Below are 21,251 nucleotides of genomic sequence, written 5' to 3' on the forward strand. Positions count from 1 at the left end.
TTCGGCCACATCGCCAGAGAGAAGGTGAATGATGACTAGTTTTATTCACGAGCAGGAAAAGGAGGCACAGTGTGCAACAGCAGCATCACAGGCAAAACGAGGCCAGTGGAAGACCCCTTGGCAAGAGTTATGGGCAACGGATGCAAGTAGTATTACGTTTTTGCTGGAAGCAACTTATGACATCCTTCCAATTCCACAAAATCTTGACAGTGGGTAAGTGAAGACCATAGTTGTAGATTATGTACAGGGGTTGGCATGCTGAAGCATATTCTGTCAGCTTGTAAGCTTTGTTTGTCACAGGGTCGGTATACTTGGAGACAATCAGGTGCTAAGGGTTTTAGCATGTTTGTTGGAAAGCAAACACCTAGAGGTTACAGCATTGTATAATAAGTGCTTATAGTAATAAAGTGGTTAGGTTTGTGCGTTAGGGGGAACAAATTCTAGGCTATAATTATTGGTAGATGAGGTGAAGTTAGAGACTGGCAGTTGCTGGTATCCTGTGAATATATTTTGCCAAAGCATTCAGTCACTCATCCAAATAATTAAATTTATGTGCGCTCCCTTCCATAGGCATAGGTGTATAAATCCAAGCATCTATGTATGCAGACTGCTTCTACAAACATTCTCAGGAGAGTAACCCTAACCTTGATAGGACGCCACCTGTGGAACAAGTCCAGTTGTGAAATTTCTTTGCTACTAAACATTCCACAATCAAATATCTGGTATTATAACAAAGTAGAAGTGATTGGGAATGACAGCAACTCATCCACAAAGTGGTAGGCCATGTAAAATGACAGAGCTGAGGCGCAAAGTGTGCAAAGGTTGTCAATTTTCTGCAAAGTCAGCCACTACAGACCTCCAAACTTCATGTGGCCTTGAGATTAGCTCAAGAACAGTGCGTAGAGAGCTTCATGGAATGGGTTTTCATGGCCGAGCACCTGCACCCAAGCCTATCCAATCACAAAGGGCAATGTAAAGTGTCGGATGCAGTAGTGTAAAGCATGCCACCACTAGAGCAGTGGTTCTCAGGTTTGACGAAACGCTTCTCCGTATGACAATCTGATGGATGATTCTGGGTTTGATGGTTGCCAGGAGAACACTACTTGTCTGACTGCATTGTGTCAGTATACCAAGAGATTTTGTATTAATTGGAGCAATTTCATGCTCCCAAATTTTTTTTTATTAAAAATTGCTGCTAGACTTCCTGTTTGAAATCTGAAAATAATACTCCATAAGATGAAAAATGTTATAAGATTGTAGTGGAGTATAGATACCAGATCGAAATGAAGAAATGAAAAGTTTTGAATTAAAACTTTTCCATTCTGAAGAGGACCTTTCATCTGGTCCCGAAGTCAGCATTCCACGAACCACAGGGAGCAAAGGCCTTGCAGCCCCCACACACGCACCCACCTAAGAACACTTTCAAGTGACACATGGCCAGGAACTGTCGAGATAACCAATTTTTATAATGCTCTTAAGAGACAGGAACCTCAAACAAAAGGAAGGGTTATAATCCCGTTTATGACGAAGTGGCACCTCAATGTCTCTCGTTATCTCCCACGGGAATCAGCAGATGTTCAGAAGGGGTGACCTCGAGTTGAACCCCATTGACTCATCTAAACGACAACCTACACATGGACCAACAGCGACCCCAAATGGACACTGGCGAAACTACGCCTCGCTCGGGGTCGCCTAAAACAATAGCGGAAAATAATCAAACTCTGATTGTGTATAAACAAATGTATTAATGTCACTTTCTGTACCCTCAGATGAATGCCTACCTCCTAATAAAATCTTGTATATTGTTGATTGTTTCTATCATGAAAAGAAGTTCTACCTCTGAATAAGAGAAAACGGATTAATATTTTTTTTCCAGCGTATCATCACAAATTGGACGTAAAACAACGTACTAAAGATGAAACCTTATGTAACTGTTTGATATTAATAACCCAGTATACTCATTGTTGTATGTTACTAAGACGAATAGGAAATTTAGATACGGGAAATGTCTATCTTATTACTTATTGTTTAAATCTCTGATCCAGCCTTCCCCCTTTTCTGTCTCATGAAGTCAGTCACGTGAGCCTGAATTTGTGCCCAATCAGGAAAAGGACACATCCCGTTAGGGCGTGACCGCGCTAGCTTTGAAAACACAGAGAAGCTCAACGGAGATCAGTGAAGAGTGGAGTTCAGTTACGAGAGCTCGACAGAAGTAACGGACCACGAAAGAAAGCGAAAAAGAGAGGATGCCGACGACAATAACAACGAGAAGATCCGAGAAACTTTGAAACAACAAAGAAACGCTTTCTTCTCCACGCAGACAACGGAACAAAGGAAAATCTCAGACTTCAGAAAAAGCTCACAAGAGACGTCTTGAATTAGCTGATCGTATGAAGTTTTAATAATGCGTCGAGCGTTTTGAATATCTCTTTTCTTTTAATCTTGTTTATGTTTTATTACCCATCGAAGTGTGATCTCACGAGTGATCAAAGTAGGTGAAACTTATTTGTGGCCAGAATAAGATATCAACCTTTTGATTAGTCGATAGCAGATATATTAACGTTATAAGCTGATTCCTGAAGACATTACTCCTGGAAAACTGAACAACGAGTCGAGCTAATACTCGGAGAAAGCCGCTCCATTCCGGTGGAAACCAGCCACGCCTGTGAAACTCTAAAAGAGGGGAAACCTCGATCGACGCAGCTCTGCCTGGAAGCCGAGAGCTTACAACTCAACAGAAAAAAAATCTCCTCCATAAGTGGGCCTGTCTCTCACCACGTGGGAAGGACGAGAACAACCCCAGAACTCGAAGATTAAACAGCAGGACGCGACGGCTCGGTGAAACGGCGAACGAGTAAGCTAGCGTATTTCACTTTTCCAGGAGCTGATGTCTAAGTAAATCACTTTATAATTTACCATTTATTAAACCTTAGTTAGCAACAACTTAATCACAAGCCAGCAGTGCCTAGCCCACCTTAAGGTCAAAATCGGGTTTCCCTGCGGTGATACCGTGAGATTATAAGGCTAAGCTATGTTAATTAAATATCTTCTCTTTATTAATAAAACTCTCATTATTTGAAATCACAGTGTTTGCAATTTGTTCATTATTTTCCTGAAAATCCTGACGTACTCATTTAGCACGATTATTATTCATTCTCAAACTAATTATTAATGTTTTAATTGCCTAAGCCAATTATAAATTTTAATTAATAACATTAAGTCAAATATCAGAGATTGGAGGAGTTTGAATAAGGTCAACGCTATAAAACAAATTATAAATTAATATATATATGTTACACTACATATATATAATAAAAATTTATTGGCGCCCACGCGAGGCCAGGAAAAAGGCTTTTAATGTACAAACTGTGAAACACTGAAACAATCTCAGCTTGGGTTTATCAAATACTTTCCGCTGTTGTGTTGCTGAATAACGATTGAGATTCAAAGCTTGATGTGGGCAATTTCGTCTTGTGTTTGTTACTTTTGAAAAACTGTTGTGATATATACCGGTTAGAAAATAAGCTTGGTTGGTTTTGAAGAGCGCGGCTCTGCGCCATTTTGCATGCATTAAATTGAGGCCTGGGCACGTCTAAACTGCGCGAAACTCCGCTTTTAAGACTTTGCCGTCGGTTCGACCCCTCAGCCGCGGATTCCGGCGAGAGACCACCGAACCGAACACCTCCATTCGTTTTAAACTGGGTCGCTACCAGCGTTAATAACGAGATCGCGCGCTAGGCGATTGGGAGGTTATTAAACAGCCGAAAATACGGCTTGTGTGAAGAGCGATCTGCTCTTGTCAGCTGTTCCTGTTAGACTGAACTCGTATTCAGAAAAGGAACGAACCCCTTTGAAGGGGCGGAGCTGAAACTAAGGAGGGAAATTCAAAACGCCCCCAAAACAGAGGAAGACAAATTCCCTCTTGTGGTATAAGTGCGTAATTGCAGGGAAAAATACTTCATAACTAGCGTCTATTGAAGCGTGTCCTCCCGTGCTCCTCCTTGTGGTCAAGTGGTGCTACCCTTGACGGTTGATTCCCGTACACCCTCTAGTGGTTGGGAGGTTGTCGGCCGAGACAACATAAGTGTTTAGCAGCCCTCTGGTGTTTAAAAGTTGTCATTACAGATGAAATTCTTTTAAAATACCTTAGTGTAAAATCTCTGTTCCCCTTTTAAAATTTTAATTTTTATTTTTGATAGAGTATCTGAGCGTTAAAATCTTTATCCCATTTTAGATTTTAACTTGATAACACTGTCTGCTCGTACCGTGTCTATTGGGATTCCCACCAGCGCCGACTGGTGTCCATTGTTGCTGTTGCATTGTAACTTGCTTGTCCTCTGGTGTCCTAGTCTGGTATTACAATTTAAGTTCAACTTAAATACTGAAGCTCGCTGTTGCCATTCAGACTTATCTTCAGTAACCTCTGGTGGAGAAAACTTGCTATCGCAATTGAAATTGTCGACCAGTTCACACTGATAAGACCTGGTATCACAGCTCTAGTGGCTGTCTCTAAACTCTGCACATCTGAATAATTACAAGTAAAGGCTTGGAAGCATAATAAGTTGATACAACTACAGCAGACAGTGTGCAGTAATTAGAGATTGACACTTTAACTTGATACCAGATCACAAACGCAGTTAAAAGAGAGAGTCTTTTAATCTTGCTATTCTTAATAATTCTTCAATTTGGAAAAGTCTTTTACTTTCATAATTCCTTAATTGGAAATTATATCTAGTAATAAATCTTACTTAATTTTAAATTCTTTAATCCAAATTTTTCGACAATTCTTTAATTCAAAATTTTTAATAATTTTAATTATTGAAAAAAAAAAAAAAAAATTTTCTTAAATAAAAATTCTTTTTTTTCTCCTCTTTTGCTCACTTGCGTATAGCAACTGCCATTCCACCCCCTCCTACTAACAGACTTCCCTTAGAGATTCACCAGTGAACTCTAACACCATACATACTAGCAGTTACTCTTAGAGCACTCGGTACAGGTGAAGTTAGTTCGATTTAGTTAGGAAAGGGATTAACAGAATTAATCCGAACTAAATAGAAGTAAGTTACACCTCGCAGTTAAAACACAGCTAACATGGCAGAAGGAACCATTCCCTCGGAAGTATATGTAGAAGGTTTGTGGGATGAGTCATTCTCTGTTCTGACCAGCATCACCAATGATGTGATGCCTGGACTCGCAGAGACGGTGCAGAAAGCCTCACAGGCCCATCGTGACCACATGGTGGCTAAGTGGGTAGAGAATCACTTAACCGACATCCTCAAGGGCAAGCCCCGAACTGAGGCATTAGGTCAAATAGCCCTCCTCGCTGTAGTACAGCTCAGGGCCAGCGAACGTGAGCTTGAGATATCACAGCGACAGCAGGCAAAGGTAGAGGCAGAGTTAAGTCAACTTCAAAGCGAAATAGCTGAAGGGAACACACTGCCCCAGGTCACACCTGATGTGCCACCTAGTGCCGCTACAGAAAGACAAGGCCAGCAGGAAGATAGTGAGGATCAGGAACCAGACTCAGGGACCGTAACCTTTTGAGCTGCTGCAGCACCTCCTCTGGTATCAACGGGTATTTCACCTTCCCCTGTGTCTCCTGTCAGCCATCCCTTACAACGCCCTGCTAGACCCAGAGCACTGCAACCCAGTGTCTGGTCCCCTCAACCTTCACCCTCTCACGGTCCCTCATACAAGGACCTAGATAAAATCGCGCGTAATATAACCCGCTTTGATCCCAAACCTGACGGTTCTAATGATATCTTTTCCTACTTAAAAGATATTGACTTCTACCTCCAAAGGTTCCCCGGGATCACCATAGATGACAGACTATACGTGATTAAACTGACCTCCAACCGAGACGTCAGTAACTTCATTGAACGTCAGCCAGACTATGTAAAAGCGCGATATGATGTGCTGTGCCAAGCATTGGAGGAAGAATTCTCCAACCACCTGTCACAGACCGGACTGGCCGCTGCTTTGAACATAAAACAGCAACGCCAGGAATCCCCTCAGCAATATTATAACCGACTCAGACAGGCGTACTTCGGACCTAGAAACACCTCCGGAATGGAGGAAGAGTTAAATTTCAAATCACTATTTATCCAAAACCTCCATCCCCACACCAGTCATCAGTTGGGAGTCTCAGCTTGCCCTCGCACCCTGTCTAGCAGACAGCTGCGCGATTTAGCACTCAGAGGTTTCCTAAAATCCCAACAAATTCCCAACAGGCGGTCTGAAATACCCCAAGTCTTCAATGTCGACTCCAACTCCCCACATTTAGAGTTTGAAGGTGCCACCCAGGCCGATCCACAAAGATCCGCCCTGGATCCTTCCTCCACTCCATGGACTAGTGAGGGCCCGAAACCTCATCCGCCCTCACACCAATACAAGTCCTACCCTCCTCGCAGGCCAGACAGAAATCACGACAAAGATTTCTGGAACCCTCGGGACAGGGCTGGGTATGGTCGTGACTATTACCCTGTAGAAAACCGCGGTGCGGGCCGTGGAAAACCATCACATCCCCATAAGGGATATGAGCGAACAGCTCCGAACCAGCTTTCTGATTCTAATAGAGAAAAGAAAGAGAAATACTGGTATCAAAATAAAGAAAATCACGCTAAAGACAAGCTTAAAGGCAAGGAATTCAACTCTAAGGAATTAGAGGATATCCGCCGAATGCTTGCAATGATCTGTAAAGAGAAAAAGAAAAAACCTGACGTTCTTTCTATCACCTCTGTGCGGTCTAACCCAAAACCATCCTCTAACACCCCAGAAATGTTAGAGAGTTATGTAGGAGAAGTGACAAGCGAAGCTCCGTCTTCTAGCGCACTGTGCAATCTCCTCGTGACCCAAACAAACACTGAAGACCCAATGATACAGGGGGGTGACTCGCAACCACCCTCCAGTGCTGTTTTGGTTGTTCAGTTAGACGGTAAAGAAGGTTTAACTTCTTAACCCTTCAGTCATTGAAGGCGACACACCCGTCCGACAATTCATGGGACACTTAACTGAGAAAGGGGTTGCACGCAAATTCTATTTGTCCATCATTGTGGAGAGAAGGCTAGTACATGAGGCCCTGTTGGACACTGCATCAGATGTCACGCTCATGTCTTCCGCCTTGTTCCACCAGGTTCGAGCCATTGCGCGGCGTGAAAATCGCGAGATACAGCTCCAAAACTGTTCTCTTAAAATTCAGCCGTATTCACATGCAGGCCTCACTATCCAATCTATGGCACTAATACACTTAGCCATTGGGCCAATGACGTTAGTGCATCCCATCCATGTGTCTGCTCTCGAAACAATTCCCTTCCTCATCGGCAAAGATCTCCTTAATCGATTCGAACCACTGATTGATTTCAAAAGGTCAAAGATCTGGGCACAAGTGCGTGAGCCTTTACCCATCTGCACCCCACACCACCGGGAAGCTCAGTGTTGCCGTCTCGAAATCCGGCCTGAATCAATAGGAGATCCACCAAGTCAGATCCCTCACTTCGAGGAAGAGGAAACTGAGCCCATGGCAGCCACACCAGAGACAGCAGTCTCTCCCTGGCCCCCTAGTGCCATGTTAGAACAACGGAACACATTCCTGTGCACTTTCACGCAGCCGTCCACAACAGACAGAATGGTCTCACAACAGAATGGTCTCACAATACAGGACTATCATGTAGACAATGCAGTCCTGGCTCTATGGACTGACAAGTCCGCTATAAGCCAAACCCTCTTTAACGCTCTGCGCCTCACTCAACCAAATATTTCTTTGGTGAGCAGTCCTTGTCGTTTTCCTCTTAACCTGACATCAAAAGCTATGTCACCCACTGATGGAATTTGCGCTTTAACTGTCCAGTGGAACAAAAGGGTAATCACCCAATATTTCTTAGTCGTCCCTGACTTGCCGCACGACGTTTACATTGGAAGTGACTTCTTGGTGCGCCTCGACGTCCACGTGGACACCCTCAATAGCATGCTGTGGTCTTTGACTGATGTTTCAACGGAAACCTGGTCCTCCGATCTCAGCAACCTAGGTTCAGGACAAACTATTCCCGAGGTATGTCAGGTCAACCAAGGTCAGTCCTCCCAATATGCTGAAATAGCAGGAATTCTCATCACAATCCAGTCTGCGGTCCAGAAAAGCGTAAAAACGTTGGTGATCTGCACAGACTCCAACTACGCGCGCCTAAGCTTCACATGCCACTTGAGACTGTGGAAAACCAACAACTACACCACGTCAAACAAAAAGCCAGTTAAACACAAAGAGCTTTTCGCGGCATGCGAACACTTGGTAGACACACATGACCTGCAGATCTACTGGAAGAAAGTGAAGGGTCACTCCCGAGTCCCGGGAGATGACAAAGAATTCAATGATCAAGCAGACAGCTTAGCCAAACAAGGGGCCCGCGAAGGCACATCGTGGACATTCGATCCCTCCCTTTATCCAATCCCACCCGACATCAAAGTCCTAGCTGTCACACGGTCTTGAACTGTAACAAAGGCGTCGCCTGACAATGCCAAAACTACCATTGTCTCTATTAACCCTGCTTTTTCGGACGCTGACTTAGTTACTCTCCAAGCTCGAGACCCATCCATTTCTAAAATGCTTAGCCATATCTCTGACCCATCTACTAATCCCATCGCAGCACAGGATCTTGACACCATACCAGGCCTTAAAGACCTATACGGCGCCAGAGCGTCCCTCCAAGTCGTCAAAGGCTTGCTAGTTCATGCCACTGACTCGCACACTTCACCTACATTCGTGGTTCCTCAGTGCCACAGGGGGGTGATGCTGATGCACGCCCATGACTCCCCATCTGCGGGACACAAAGGGGTCAAAGCAACACACCACGCGCTCCGGCAGGTGGCATATTGGCCCCACATAGTAAAAGATGTGGCTGACTACATTAAAGGCTGTCTGGTATGTTGCCAATTTCAACCCTCGAATCCTCTTCACAGAGCCCCCTTGCAAAAGAAAGGAGTATCCTTCCCTTGGTCAGACCTCCAGATAGACTGGGTTGGACCACTCACTCGAACAGTAAGAGGTAACAAGTATTTCCTCACAGTCACGTGTGCATTCACTAAATGGGTAGAATGCCTCCCCGCACCGAATGACACAGCGCTAACCACTGCATACTTGCTGATGAACCATGTCTTCTCACGGTTTGGCCTACCCAGCCGTGTCGACTCTGACAGAGGGACACATTTCACAGCTGAGGTCATGCAACAGCTCTGGCAACTCTTAGGAGTAAAAGCCAGCCTTCACATTAGCTACCATCCTCAAAGCTCAGGTCAGGTAGAGCGCGCCAACCGAACTGTTGTTAGCATACTGAAAAAGTACGCAGCAGCAAATCAACGAGACTGGGATGTCAAACTACCCCTCGTACTGATGGCCATACGGGCGACCCCACACGACGTGGTCGGGGTCTCACCCTTTGAGTTGATGACAGGGAGACAAATGACTCTGCCTCTACATCTGTTATATCAGCCAGGTGAAGCTAGCATAGCCGTAGCCTACACCACTCATCAGTATATGGAGGATCTGCAGAAACACCTCAAAGCCACCTTTGCCTTTGCCCAGCAGAAACTGGAAAAAAGTGCAGAAGGTCGCAAAGCGTACTACGATCACAAAGCATCCCACGATGAACTCCAAATAGGGGACAAAGTATGGTACTACATCTTTGTCCAACCTGTTGGAAGGTCGCGAAAAACGGGGGAATTTGGCCCGCAAATTCCTACCCCGATGGTTCGGTCCCTATAAGATAACAGACAAACTGTCCCCCGTTGTTTACAGGATCAAAATAAACAAAGCTCGGGGCAGTACTGAACTCAAATGGGTCCACCGCAACCAAATCCGACCACACACAACCCCCATGGGACTTGTAGGGGATACTAACGCTTGTGTTAGATCATAAACGACAGAACCAAAGGCAGGAAGGGTGTTAGTTAACGAACAACTACAACCTTCTACTCACACCTTAGTTCTCCTATCCCCTTTCTCTTTTTCTCTCACTCTTTAGCAGGCAACGAGCTTCTAACCAGACTGAGGACACTCAGGGTGCAAGACCCTAGTCCCTCATCGTCAATTATTATAGTGTGTTTACCCTAGGAAACTTTTATCAAAAGGGGGGTATCGGAAAAATTTTTTTTTTTTATAATTTGTCTAAACGACTCGCCGTAAATACCCTAAATCTAACCATGAGCATCTCTTCCGGTAGGATGGCCCCGCTGCTCATTCTCCTGATCGTCGGCTCCCTAGGAACCGCCGTGCTCCCTGAAGTGATTGAACCGGGTCCTGACTCAGGAATAATACTGAAAGACCAGCCAGGACTGCTAATCACTAATTGCCGCCTCCATACCCAGAGAGTATTTGTACGGTTGAATCCCGCCGAAGCGTGTAGCAAAAACCTACCGATAACCACGCTGCAGACTGGCCGGAATGGAGTTAGATGGACTGAGGAAGCTATCAGCCATGCTGAAGCAGACGTAACTCACATGCTCCACCAGCTACAAAAGTTCACCGTAACGCAATCAGAACTAAATGGTTTTAATAAACGACCTAAACGCTTCATAGGCGGATTGTTAATGGCAGCTGCAACTGTGGGATCACTACTGAGTCTCGGAACGTCCGCCGTCAATGCCGTCAATGTAGCCACTGTTAAACGTCAAGTAGGGGAATTGCAAGCGGAAATTCCGAACATTAAAACCCAATTAGACAAACAGCAGCAGCACCTGCAAACCATTGGACAAACCCTACGTGGCACCGTCGTAGTGCTCAACGCTCACAGTGTCGCCTTGAACAAAACGCTCCAGACGGTTAACTCCATGCTTTCAGTAGTACAACTTGACCTTGCCCACATCCAGCTTGTGAATATGTTATTGTCTGATATGCTACAAGAAATCAGCTCCTCTGTAGATAGCCTAGCCATGGGGAGAATTCCTCCCTACCTGGTGCCTCTATCCTTAGTACAGGAGATTTTATCTACAGCAACTCGAGAAGTAGTTACTGACCTCCAGGCCCACCTAGCCTATACCTTAGGTAGCGCCATCCCAATTTATGTTAATCCTCAAGACCGAGAATTAGCATTCATTATTAACCTTCCCATAATGGCGCCTGAAAACATATACCATTTGAAAGATGTTGTCAACGTTGGTTTCTGGCAAGATTCTGCCTACGTTCGTGTGAAAACAACATCTCTTGTAGCATACCAAGACGATAACCCTGACCTATATCTGGTACCCAATTTGCTTATGTGCACACTCACTAAAGACATTCACTACTTGTGCCCTAGCAAACCTTTCATTCGTGACAGCGCAAATGGGATCTGTGGCCTTAAGCCTATGATGAGTAATACTCAATGCCCGGTAGTCGTCACACCCCGACGTTTGGTAACCAGTACTCAAGCTGAAATTGTTGGAAATCGTTGGTTGGTTAACACCCCCTTTAGAGAGGCCCTACTAACCTATGATCAACATGACACCTCAGAAAGGGTACTCCTTCCTAGCCAAACCTTCTGGGTAGACGTCCCCGTAAACGCAATCTTACATGTAGGAGACCTGGCCCTGTATCACCTAAACCCTGACCAATATGAGAGCGACATAGAAATCTCAGAGTTCTTCTCCAAACACACCATCGAGCTAGATACTAAAACACTAACTCGCCTAGAATATGAGGGAACCCAAGTCATTGACCTAACCCCCATAGATAACACTCTTAGAGAACTGTCGTCTCAACCCCTATGGCCAGTTCAGCCTGTCACCTATGCATGGTCCACCCCGGACACCTTACTAGTTACCCTGGTAGGATTAGGATATCTTTTGACCTTTGGTATAGCTTGGTTCTATTTCAAACGCACTCAAGCCCTCCAGAGCAGGTTAGAAACTTGGTCTAATAAAATGGTTAAATTCGTTAGACATAAAAGAGCCCAGAGAGGTGAACCCCCAAGTTTTCGATATGAAGCCGAAGGCCATGTCGAAGAATCAGCTCTCGAGGTTGCGTTTGAACAAGACCTACCCCTAAATAACTAGAATCCCTTCAGCATGCAAACATACACATCCCATATACACCCATACACTAATAGGAATACATCAGCTCTGGAAATGTGTTTGAATATGCTTGCTGATCTCACCTTCCTCCACAGCAAAAGTTCTTTTCAGCTCCATGATCCCTGCCGAACCATAAAACTGAAAAGAAAGGGGGGAATGTAGTGGAGTATAGACCAAATACCAGATCGAAATGAAGAAATGAAAAGTTTTGAATTAAAACTTTTCCATTCTGAAGAGGACCTTTCATCTGGTCCCGAAGTCAGCATTCCACGAACCACAGGGAGCAAAGGCCTTGCAGCCCCCACACACGCACCCACCTAAGAACACTTTCAAGTGACACATGGCCAGGAACTGTCAAGATAACCAATTTTTATAATGCTCTTAAGAGACAGGAACCTCAAACAAAAGGAAGGGTTATAATCCCGTTTATGACGAAGTGGCACCTCAATGTCTCTCGTTATCTCCCACGGGAATCAGCAGATGTTCAGAAGGGGTGACCTCGAGTTGAACCCCATTGACTCATCTAAACGACAACCTACACATGGACCAACAGCGACCCCAAATGGACACTGGCGAAACTAAGCCTCGCTCTGGGTCGCCTAAAACAATAGCGGAAAATAATCAAACTCTGATTATTTGTGTATAAACAAATGTATTAATGTCACTTTCTGTAACCTCAGATGAATGCCTACCTCCTAATGAAATGTTGTATATTGTTGATTGTTTCTATCATGAAAAGAAGTTCTACCTCTGAATAAGAGAAAACGGATTAATATTTTTTTCCAGCGTATCATCACAAATTGGACGTAAAACAACGTACTAAAGATGAAACCTTATGTAACTGTTTGATATTAATAACCCAGTATACTCATTGTTGTATGTTACTAATACGAATAGGAAATTTAGATACGGGAAATGTCTATCTTATTACTTATTGTTTAAATCTCTGATCCAGCCTTCCCCCTTTTCTGTCTCATGAAGTCAGTCACGTGAGCCTGAATTTGTGCCCAATCAGGAAAAGGACACCTCCCATTAGGGCGTGACCGCGCTAGCTTTGAAAACACAGAGCAGCTCAACGGAGATCAGTGAAGAGTGGAGTTCAGTTACGAGAGCTCGACAGAAGTAACGGACCACGAAAGAAAGCGAAAAAGAGAGGACGCCGACGACAATAACGAGAAGATCCGAGAAACTTTGAAACAACAAAGAAACGCTTTCTTCTCCACGCAGACAACGGAACAAAGGAAAATCTCAGACTTTAGAAAAAGCTCACAAGAGACGTCTTGAATTAGCTGATCGTATAAAGTTTTAATAATGCGTCGAGCGTTTTGAATATCTCTTTTCTTTTAATCTTGTTTATGTTTTTCTTACCCATCGAAGTGTGATCTCACGAGTGATCAAAGTAGGTGAAACTTATTTGTGGCCAGAATAAGATATCAACCTTTTGATTAGTCGATAGCAGATATATTAACGTTATAAGCTGATTCCTGAAGACATTACTCCTGGAAAACTGAACAACGAGACAAGCTAATACTCGGAGAAAGCCGCTCCATTCCGGTGGAAACCAGCCACGCCTGTGAAACTCTAAAAGAGGGGAAACCTCGATCGACGCAGCTCTGCCTGGAAGCCGAGAGCTTAAAACTCAACAGAAACGAAATCTCCTCCATAAGCGGGCCTGTCTCTCACCACGTGGGAAGGACGAGAACAACCCCAGAACTCGAAGATTAAACAGCAGGACGCGACGGCTCGGTGAAACGGCGAACGAGTAAGCTAGCGTATTTCACACTTTACCAGGAGCTGATGTCTAAGTAAATCACTTTATAATTTACCATTTATTAAACCTTAGTTAGCAACAATTTAATCACAAGCCAGCAGTGCCTAGCCCACCTTAAGGTCAAAATCGGGTTTCCCTGCGGTGATACCGTGAGATTATAAGGCTAAGCTATGTTAATTAAATATCTTCTCTTTATTAATAAAACTCTCATTATTTGAAATCACAGTGTTTGCAATTTGTTCATTATTTTCCTGAAAATCCTGACGTACTCATTTAGCACGATTATTATTCATTCTCAAACTAATTATTAATGTTTTAATTGCCTAAGCCAATTAATTTTAATTAATATCATTAAGTCAAATATCAGAGATTGGAGGAGTTTGAATAAGGTCAACGCTATAAAACAAATTATAAATTAATATATATATGGTACACTACAAGATTAAATCAGTAAACACCAAGACACAGATGCAGGAGTGTGTGCTATATATATATATATATATATATGCCTGTCACATTGTCTGCAGAGAACATATACATTTGCTGAATTGAACATTAAAGAGGAACATTTTCAATGTTAACTGTCAGCAAATAAATGCAGAAAATGTACCTCATTTCACCCTACCCCTGTATAGGATTAGTTATTAGCAAAACATAATTTGTAATTTGAATGTGTTATACCACTGTAGGTACATGATTGTATGCCCTTTCAGAACCGAAGAATGAAAGAAGAGGTTTACATTTTCCCCCATTTGACGTTTTATTCTAAAACAAAAAAGAGCCTTCAACACACTTTTCAAAGCACTGGCACAAAAATAGAAGCAAATAAAATTAAAATAAACTATTTACAGTCAGTTCACATTGACATTTTGTCTCTATTAGTCCTTTTGCCTATGTGTGCCTGACTGTGGTTTTGGCAATGAGACCGCTCTGACCAGATACACAGTGTACTGAGGGCAACACATGTTATCAGTCTTCTCTTTCTGAGTCTTTATCTCGAATACGAGTTGTGAACTGATGGGGTCACTTCTTGGCAGGCACTCCATCAGAGTAGTCCTCCAAAACTCCATTCAGATGGTCGTTGTGGGTCTTAAACCGTCTCTTCTTCTGTGCTCCAGGCTTCTTCCTCTTCTGCACAGGGATCTGCATCAGTCAAACACAAAATCTCTTTGTCAGAACAGGGTTAGTGAAAGGTAGGATTCCAACACTAACAGTTAGGTACATTCATAATGATCGAGAGATAACTATCATCCCCTTAAAACTGAGAAGCTTAAAATCTTGCATTGTCAGTTCCCTTTCTAAAATCTAAACAATCTGTAAGAATCAGAAATCATAACGGAATGTCGTTCCGTACCATGGCAAATACTCTATACTGACTATAACCTGATAAGCTAAATGATAAAAACCAGCTGCCTACTATTGTGTACGTCCCCTTCCTGCAGCAAAAACAAATTCAAATTTATCAAGGCATGTATGTGGGGTAAGCTGCATGCTGGGATCCTCATAATGTTCACACATCCCTCATTTACTCAAATTGACAGAGATGTGGGGAAGTTGGACAACAAGTCAATACCTTGAACACTTTCTCATGTTCCTCAAAAAAACTCAAAGAGGATGCCATGTAGGTAATTTAGGCAGTGGACTGGCATCAGCATGGGCATTCTGATAGGTTTCCAGCTATGCAGCCCCATATGCAGCAAGCTGCAATTTACTGTTGGACACCTTTCTCACATTTTCATTGTAAGGTTTTACAGCAATTTGTGCAACATTATCTCTTCTGTGGGATTGGAAACATTGGACTAACCTTGAGCCTTGGGTACCCATGACCCTGCTGCTCTTTCACTGGTTGTCAATCCATGGGCAACTTTTATTAGGTATTTTAATGTGTAAGTGTGATAAAGGACCCATTATTTCTAATTAAAAACAGAAAATTGCAAGGAATAGGAAACTTCGGCTGGGCAGAAGAGTGAAAGGAGTCGACTGTCAAGGAATTGATTAATTTCAATGTTAATGTCTAAAATAGGAACGTTATGTTTTTTTTTTTAATTAAAGGACTAACTACACTAAAATGTTTTTATTTTTCATTGACTAAAACTAATAATAATTCACTTTCATTCATCGTCTGTAACCACTTATCCAGTTCAGGGTCGGAGTGGGTATGAAACAGAGTGCAAAGCGAGGTCATGTCCTCGAGGCGGCACCTGTCCATCCCAAACTCCTCAGCCACCCCGAGTGGGGGCTCAAACCCCAACCCCCAGGACCCTGGAGCTGTGATTTTAGTCACTCTTCACCTGGTGCCTAATATATACACTTTGACATGAGCCAATGTAATGAGAGAACCAATGTTATTTATTTCAACAGTCAGTGATTTTAATCTTGTGGCTAAGTGGAGCATGTTCACAAAATTTGGAAAACACTCTTTAAAAATGACATGTTCTAACAAGGGCAGGGTATTTGCAGATTTCAGAAAAATGGTTCAATTTGGACAAAGACAGCAGGCAAAAAAAAAAAGCAAACTTACTGTTTTCTTTGGTCCTGTCTCCTGCATGGAGGAGATGCCCTGTCTCTTCAGGTAATCTTCAATCTTGTCTTCATCTATGGAATCCACAGGAACACTTCTCCACAGCTTCTGGAACTCTGGAGAACACAGAACACATATATTGGCTTTTTAAATATTTGTTATCAGTGAAGAAAAACTAAATTAAAATGTGTGGAATAAGCCATTTTACAAAAGCATACTTGAAAAAATATAATATTTACAGATGTATTTATAGCAAAGAGTAAGCAGGATAAGTTTCCTTGAGACTTCCATGATTTGCATGAGGTCTTTTTTTTTGGGGTGGGCCATTTTCTGCTATTTCATAACATTCATTACCATTAACCCCACCATTATACTTATTCTTGCGGACCTTCATCTACTTCAAACTGGCAGTGCTTGTCATTGTAGAACAGGATTTTCTTTTTGTCTGGTCTGGTAACAAATATGATCTGATCCCCTAAAGCCTGTGAAGAGATAAAAAGAAGCAAAATTACAGGATGCACATCCTTATGGTGAGACAAATAACTTTACTTGCTGTCATTTTGTGGCAGTTAGTAAAATAAAACTTTACCACAGCATGAATCTTTTAAACATAAAAAAAAAATGCTAAAATGATTATAAATACCAAACAACATTAGTGTCCGGTTAGCATAAAGAACATATAATGCATACATGCATTCATTCTGAGTCATTGTGTAATTAGGGCTGTTCAGTATATGGTTAGTAATCACTATTGTGATTTTGTTCTTTGCAAAATTATCAAAGGGTACTGTAACCTTTAACATTCTTTTTATATCACTTTGTGAGCATTTTTATATTTTCAGAAAAATATAAATATAATATTTATCATAATATTCATATAATGCAACAAACAAATGATTCAATAGAATAATGCAAATATTTTAATACATGGCAGACACACACTCATATTCATAATCATAGTATTAAGGGAACATTGTGCACAGCCAGAAAAAAAACACACAGCATATACAAAATTACTCAAAACTATGTTCCAGTGGAATCTGAAATAAATAATATCCCTAATTAAAGATTATGAAGAGATACTGAATAGGAAATCACCCCAGTGATGTGCGGGGAGCTACCAGAGATCGTTTGGGGAATTTTTTTTGGTATGTTAGAATTTCCAGAAATAAAGATTTTAAAATGCTTGTACCTTAATAGCTTTGGCAGCATTGGGCAAGCCCTCTTCCACATCGTCTAAGAGCACTCCTCCCAAACCCAGCTGGTCATGCTTGTCTAACAATCTGAGCAGAGCTTTCTTATCCTTCAGGTGGTACTTGGGTTTAAAGGCATATTTCCCATCTCGTATGTCTATCTTAGGATTACTCGCCAAGGCCTGGGAAGTAGAAAAATGGGGAGGGAGAGATGGATGGGGAGGGAGAGAGAAAATGCCAATTATTAAAAATATTGAATGAATAAATGAAATGGAAAAAGAAAATTTACAAAAAAGAAATTTACAAAAACAGAAAAAGAATGTGAAAATTAAAGTCAAAACCAGAAAGCAGTGATTACAAAATTCACTTCAACCTTAAAATTAAATAAGAAATAATTCAAAAACATATGTTATCTTTTTTCTTTGTTCTTTTTGTTTATTTTTTTGTAATGAAGTAATACTCTGCTACCTCCTGGTTCTTCAAAGAAGTTTGCAGTTCTACAGTACGCTCATTTAAAATTTCATTTGTTCAATACTTCGAAATTTCTTAGGATCTTCTTCAATTCTTTCTTAGGATTTCTTAGGAAAATTTCTTAGGATCTTCTTAGAAAATCTTTTTACAGCGACTTCCATGGAAAGTTAACAAAGCTTGTGCCTTCTCCTGTAAAGATAGTATTTGGAGATACAGGCTTTTCTTCGGACAGCAAATATATACAGTATATTATACTGTGCATCAGTCAGAATTCAGATGAGCTCCAGCCCAGAGAAGTAGGCAATGTTTCTGGATGTCTCTGACATACAATTTCTGCTCTGGAGAGTACAGTCTTAGTATGTACTTGTGGATGTAGCGAGGACCAGTGTTTACTGACTGATATCCATCCTAGAGGCATGTCCATTTTTATGCACTACTCTCTGGGGGACTGAAGGTCAGTGGCATTCAGCTGTTGTTTATCAGCCTTGCCCTTTACACAAAGAGATCACTCTAGATTTCTGGAACCTATTGATATTATTATGCATTATGCACTGAAGGAAATATTTCCAACACATTCTTGATATTTCTTATATATATATATATATATATATATATATATATATATATATATATATATATATATATATAGTATGGAAAAAGTCTGGTAAAAATTATTTAGACATTTGTTTTTGCACACAGCTCCTCCAGGTTATTGCTTTGCAAAGGGTTCTAGATGTTTCTTTTATATGCATAACAGGAATACTAATTTAAGATAATTTTTTTCTAGTCATTCTGGTACCAACACTTTGGTACAGATGCAATTATATACAATCATTCATTCTAGAGTGTGTGTATATTTACAAGAAATAATACATTTCATGAGGTAAAATATTAAACATATTGTTTTAATGCTGTTTTCATTTAAATGAAGGAAAAAAGTGGACTTTTCAACATTTACAGAATTTAGGTTTAAACACGAAAATGCACACACAAATACCTCACTCATAAGCCATTGCTTCTGTTTCATGCCAATGTCCAGCAATTTGGTCTCATCTAGAATCTCATCCAGTGTTAGAGGATGAGTATCACCCCTCTGATGCCGTGTCTGTGTGTGTGTGTGAGAGAGAGAGAGAGAGAGAGAGAAAAGAAATTTTTTCAAATCATATTACATAGTGTAATTTAACACAAAAATGTTTTCCCTGTTCATTTTTACTAATAAGCCAAACATTTACCTTTTTGATGAATCTGTTTAGTTATAATCTGAAAACATGAGGGGGGGGGGTGAAGGCTCTAAGCAACATCCTACGTACCCCAAGGACAAGGTTGAGCAAATTAAATTATAAGTAAGAAAATTCGGGTAAATATAGATGCAAATAAAACTACATAAAACAAACAAAAATACTCCATACATATGGTGGCTAGGCCCCCCCCCCCCTCTGCTCATAACACAAATAACAAAGGAAAGATCTCTGCATCATTTGTTAATTTTAAATGTATTACTTGACTGATTATTCATCAAAAACCATCAGTACTTGATTAGCAATATAACTGACAGTGACAGCTGTACTCATGATTACTGCCATGTTGTTTTTCAGATAACTGCTGTGATAAATATATTTTTAAAAAATCCCAGGCTGTACAAAAAAAAAAAAAATTCCCACAAAAGAGTTTTGGATTAGTCACAAGGGTGCAAATGATAGCAGATGCATAAGCATGAGCACAAGTGTGCACACTTTCTCCTGGAAAAATCTGGCACAAACTGGTAATCAAGATGCTCGGGTTGGATCCACAGGCAGGCAGAAATCTGAGCAAATTGGAAAACAGCAGGTGGTGAACACAAAGTACTAAAAGACAACATGTTGATTCTCTGATTGTGGGTTATTTTCAACTGTGTATATTTATAAGAAATATTACACTTTAGCAATGCACAATCAGCTTGTTTAAACCACAAGTTAACACAAGAATACAGATTTGAGGACATTCCTAAGCTTATTAAAGGACTGGAAACTAAACTGGAAGCATGTCAGTACCAAAATGAAAATGAAATACAAAACTTGAATTTAAATGGTCAACTCCTACAGGCAAGTTTGAGCTCGAAATTTAAATTCAATAATTCCCATTAACATTTGCAATTTGGTAGGATTGTACTGATATTTAATTTACACAGGTATCTGAATTCTTTGACTATCTTTATTTAACATATATTTCACAATTTGAATAAACATGTTTCATTTGATCATGCAACAACTGTGTCAAAATTATCATTAAAATTTTATTCACCTAATATGCATTTGTACTCAAGTGACAGTGCATTTGAAATGTAATTTTCACACTCACCACCACTCTAGAAAGATGGCAAAATCCAAATTTTAAAAAAGAAACGTCTCTTCACTTTGCATTTTCACAAGCATTATGACACAGACTGAGCGCAGTAGGGGGTGATAATATTATTGCAAACTGATTTTGGAAATGTGTGTGTCCATATCTCAGACTTGTTAAAGGAACGCAGCTTAATAATTTTACGAATGGTGTCAATCGATTAAAAATAAATCTCATCTAATTCTCAAACTCATTAATCACAATGAAATTCTGTTAAATGCTGTTAAAAGTTAAAATGCCTGTATATCCCATTTTTTGGGAAGGGAGGTATGAAGAAAAAAATTGTTAAGAGGTATTCACGAATGGTTAGAAAACACCCTTATTTATTTATTTATTTGGTGGGCGGTGGGGGTAAAATTTCAGGGTATTTTTTTTATGATATTTAAATTCGATTTTTTTTTAATTTGCTGATTAAATATTTCAGGGAGAGAGTTAACATCAAACAAAATGAAGTTAGGACACAAGCTTTAATTGAGAAAGTTGCAGCATGCAGCTCACAGATCTGAAAATAAAATCCCATATTCTAACTTCAACAATTTTATAAGAGATATGCATGGACTAAGCCACGCACAACGTGCTGATATTCTCAAAGCTGCTAAACAGAGAGAGAGAGTGCTAATTGAGATTAAATATAAATGTTAGCTGTTAGTGTTAAAATTTCCAGATCACATATGATAACGCATTAACGTTGACAGCACAATTTTTTTCTTAAAATTACAGCGTCAAAATCATTGTAATACTTCAGTGACCTATAATAGGGAGAATAGAGCCTCTATCATTGCTACTCTGGGATCAGCACTGAAATTGCACTATGTAACTTTTGGAAGAGGGTAGGAAACCACCTCCGATCTTACGGTGCTGTAAAAACACTCAGGGGAGC

The 21,251-nt window shown here is 41.1% G+C and overlaps 1 protein-coding gene across 2 annotated transcripts in view; it reads right to left on the reverse strand.

Moving 5' to 3' along the window:
* Positions 1-14,556: 14,556 nt before the first annotated feature.
* gtf2e2 (general transcription factor IIE, polypeptide 2, beta) overlaps positions 14,557-21,251 on the reverse strand; it is a 29,803-nt gene continuing 23,108 nt past the window's right edge. For both annotated transcript variants that reach the window (XM_066660034.1, XM_066660033.1), the window contains exons 4-8: positions 18,990-19,097; positions 17,521-17,703; positions 16,717-16,810; positions 16,329-16,444; positions 14,557-14,950 (exon numbers count right to left, since the gene is read on the reverse strand). In XM_066660034.1, the coding sequence (XP_066516131.1) occupies positions 14,831-14,950; positions 16,329-16,444; positions 16,717-16,810; positions 17,521-17,703; positions 18,990-19,097 (621 nt within the window). In that variant the 3' untranslated portion in view covers positions 14,557-14,830. The remainder of the gene's footprint in view (positions 14,951-16,328; positions 16,445-16,716; positions 16,811-17,520; positions 17,704-18,989; positions 19,098-21,251) is intronic.

Source organism: Hoplias malabaricus, chromosome 2 (genome assembly GCF_029633855.1).
Source record: "Hoplias malabaricus isolate fHopMal1 chromosome 2, fHopMal1.hap1, whole genome shotgun sequence".
NCBI classification, from domain to species: Eukaryota; Metazoa; Chordata; class Actinopteri; order Characiformes; family Erythrinidae; genus Hoplias; species Hoplias malabaricus.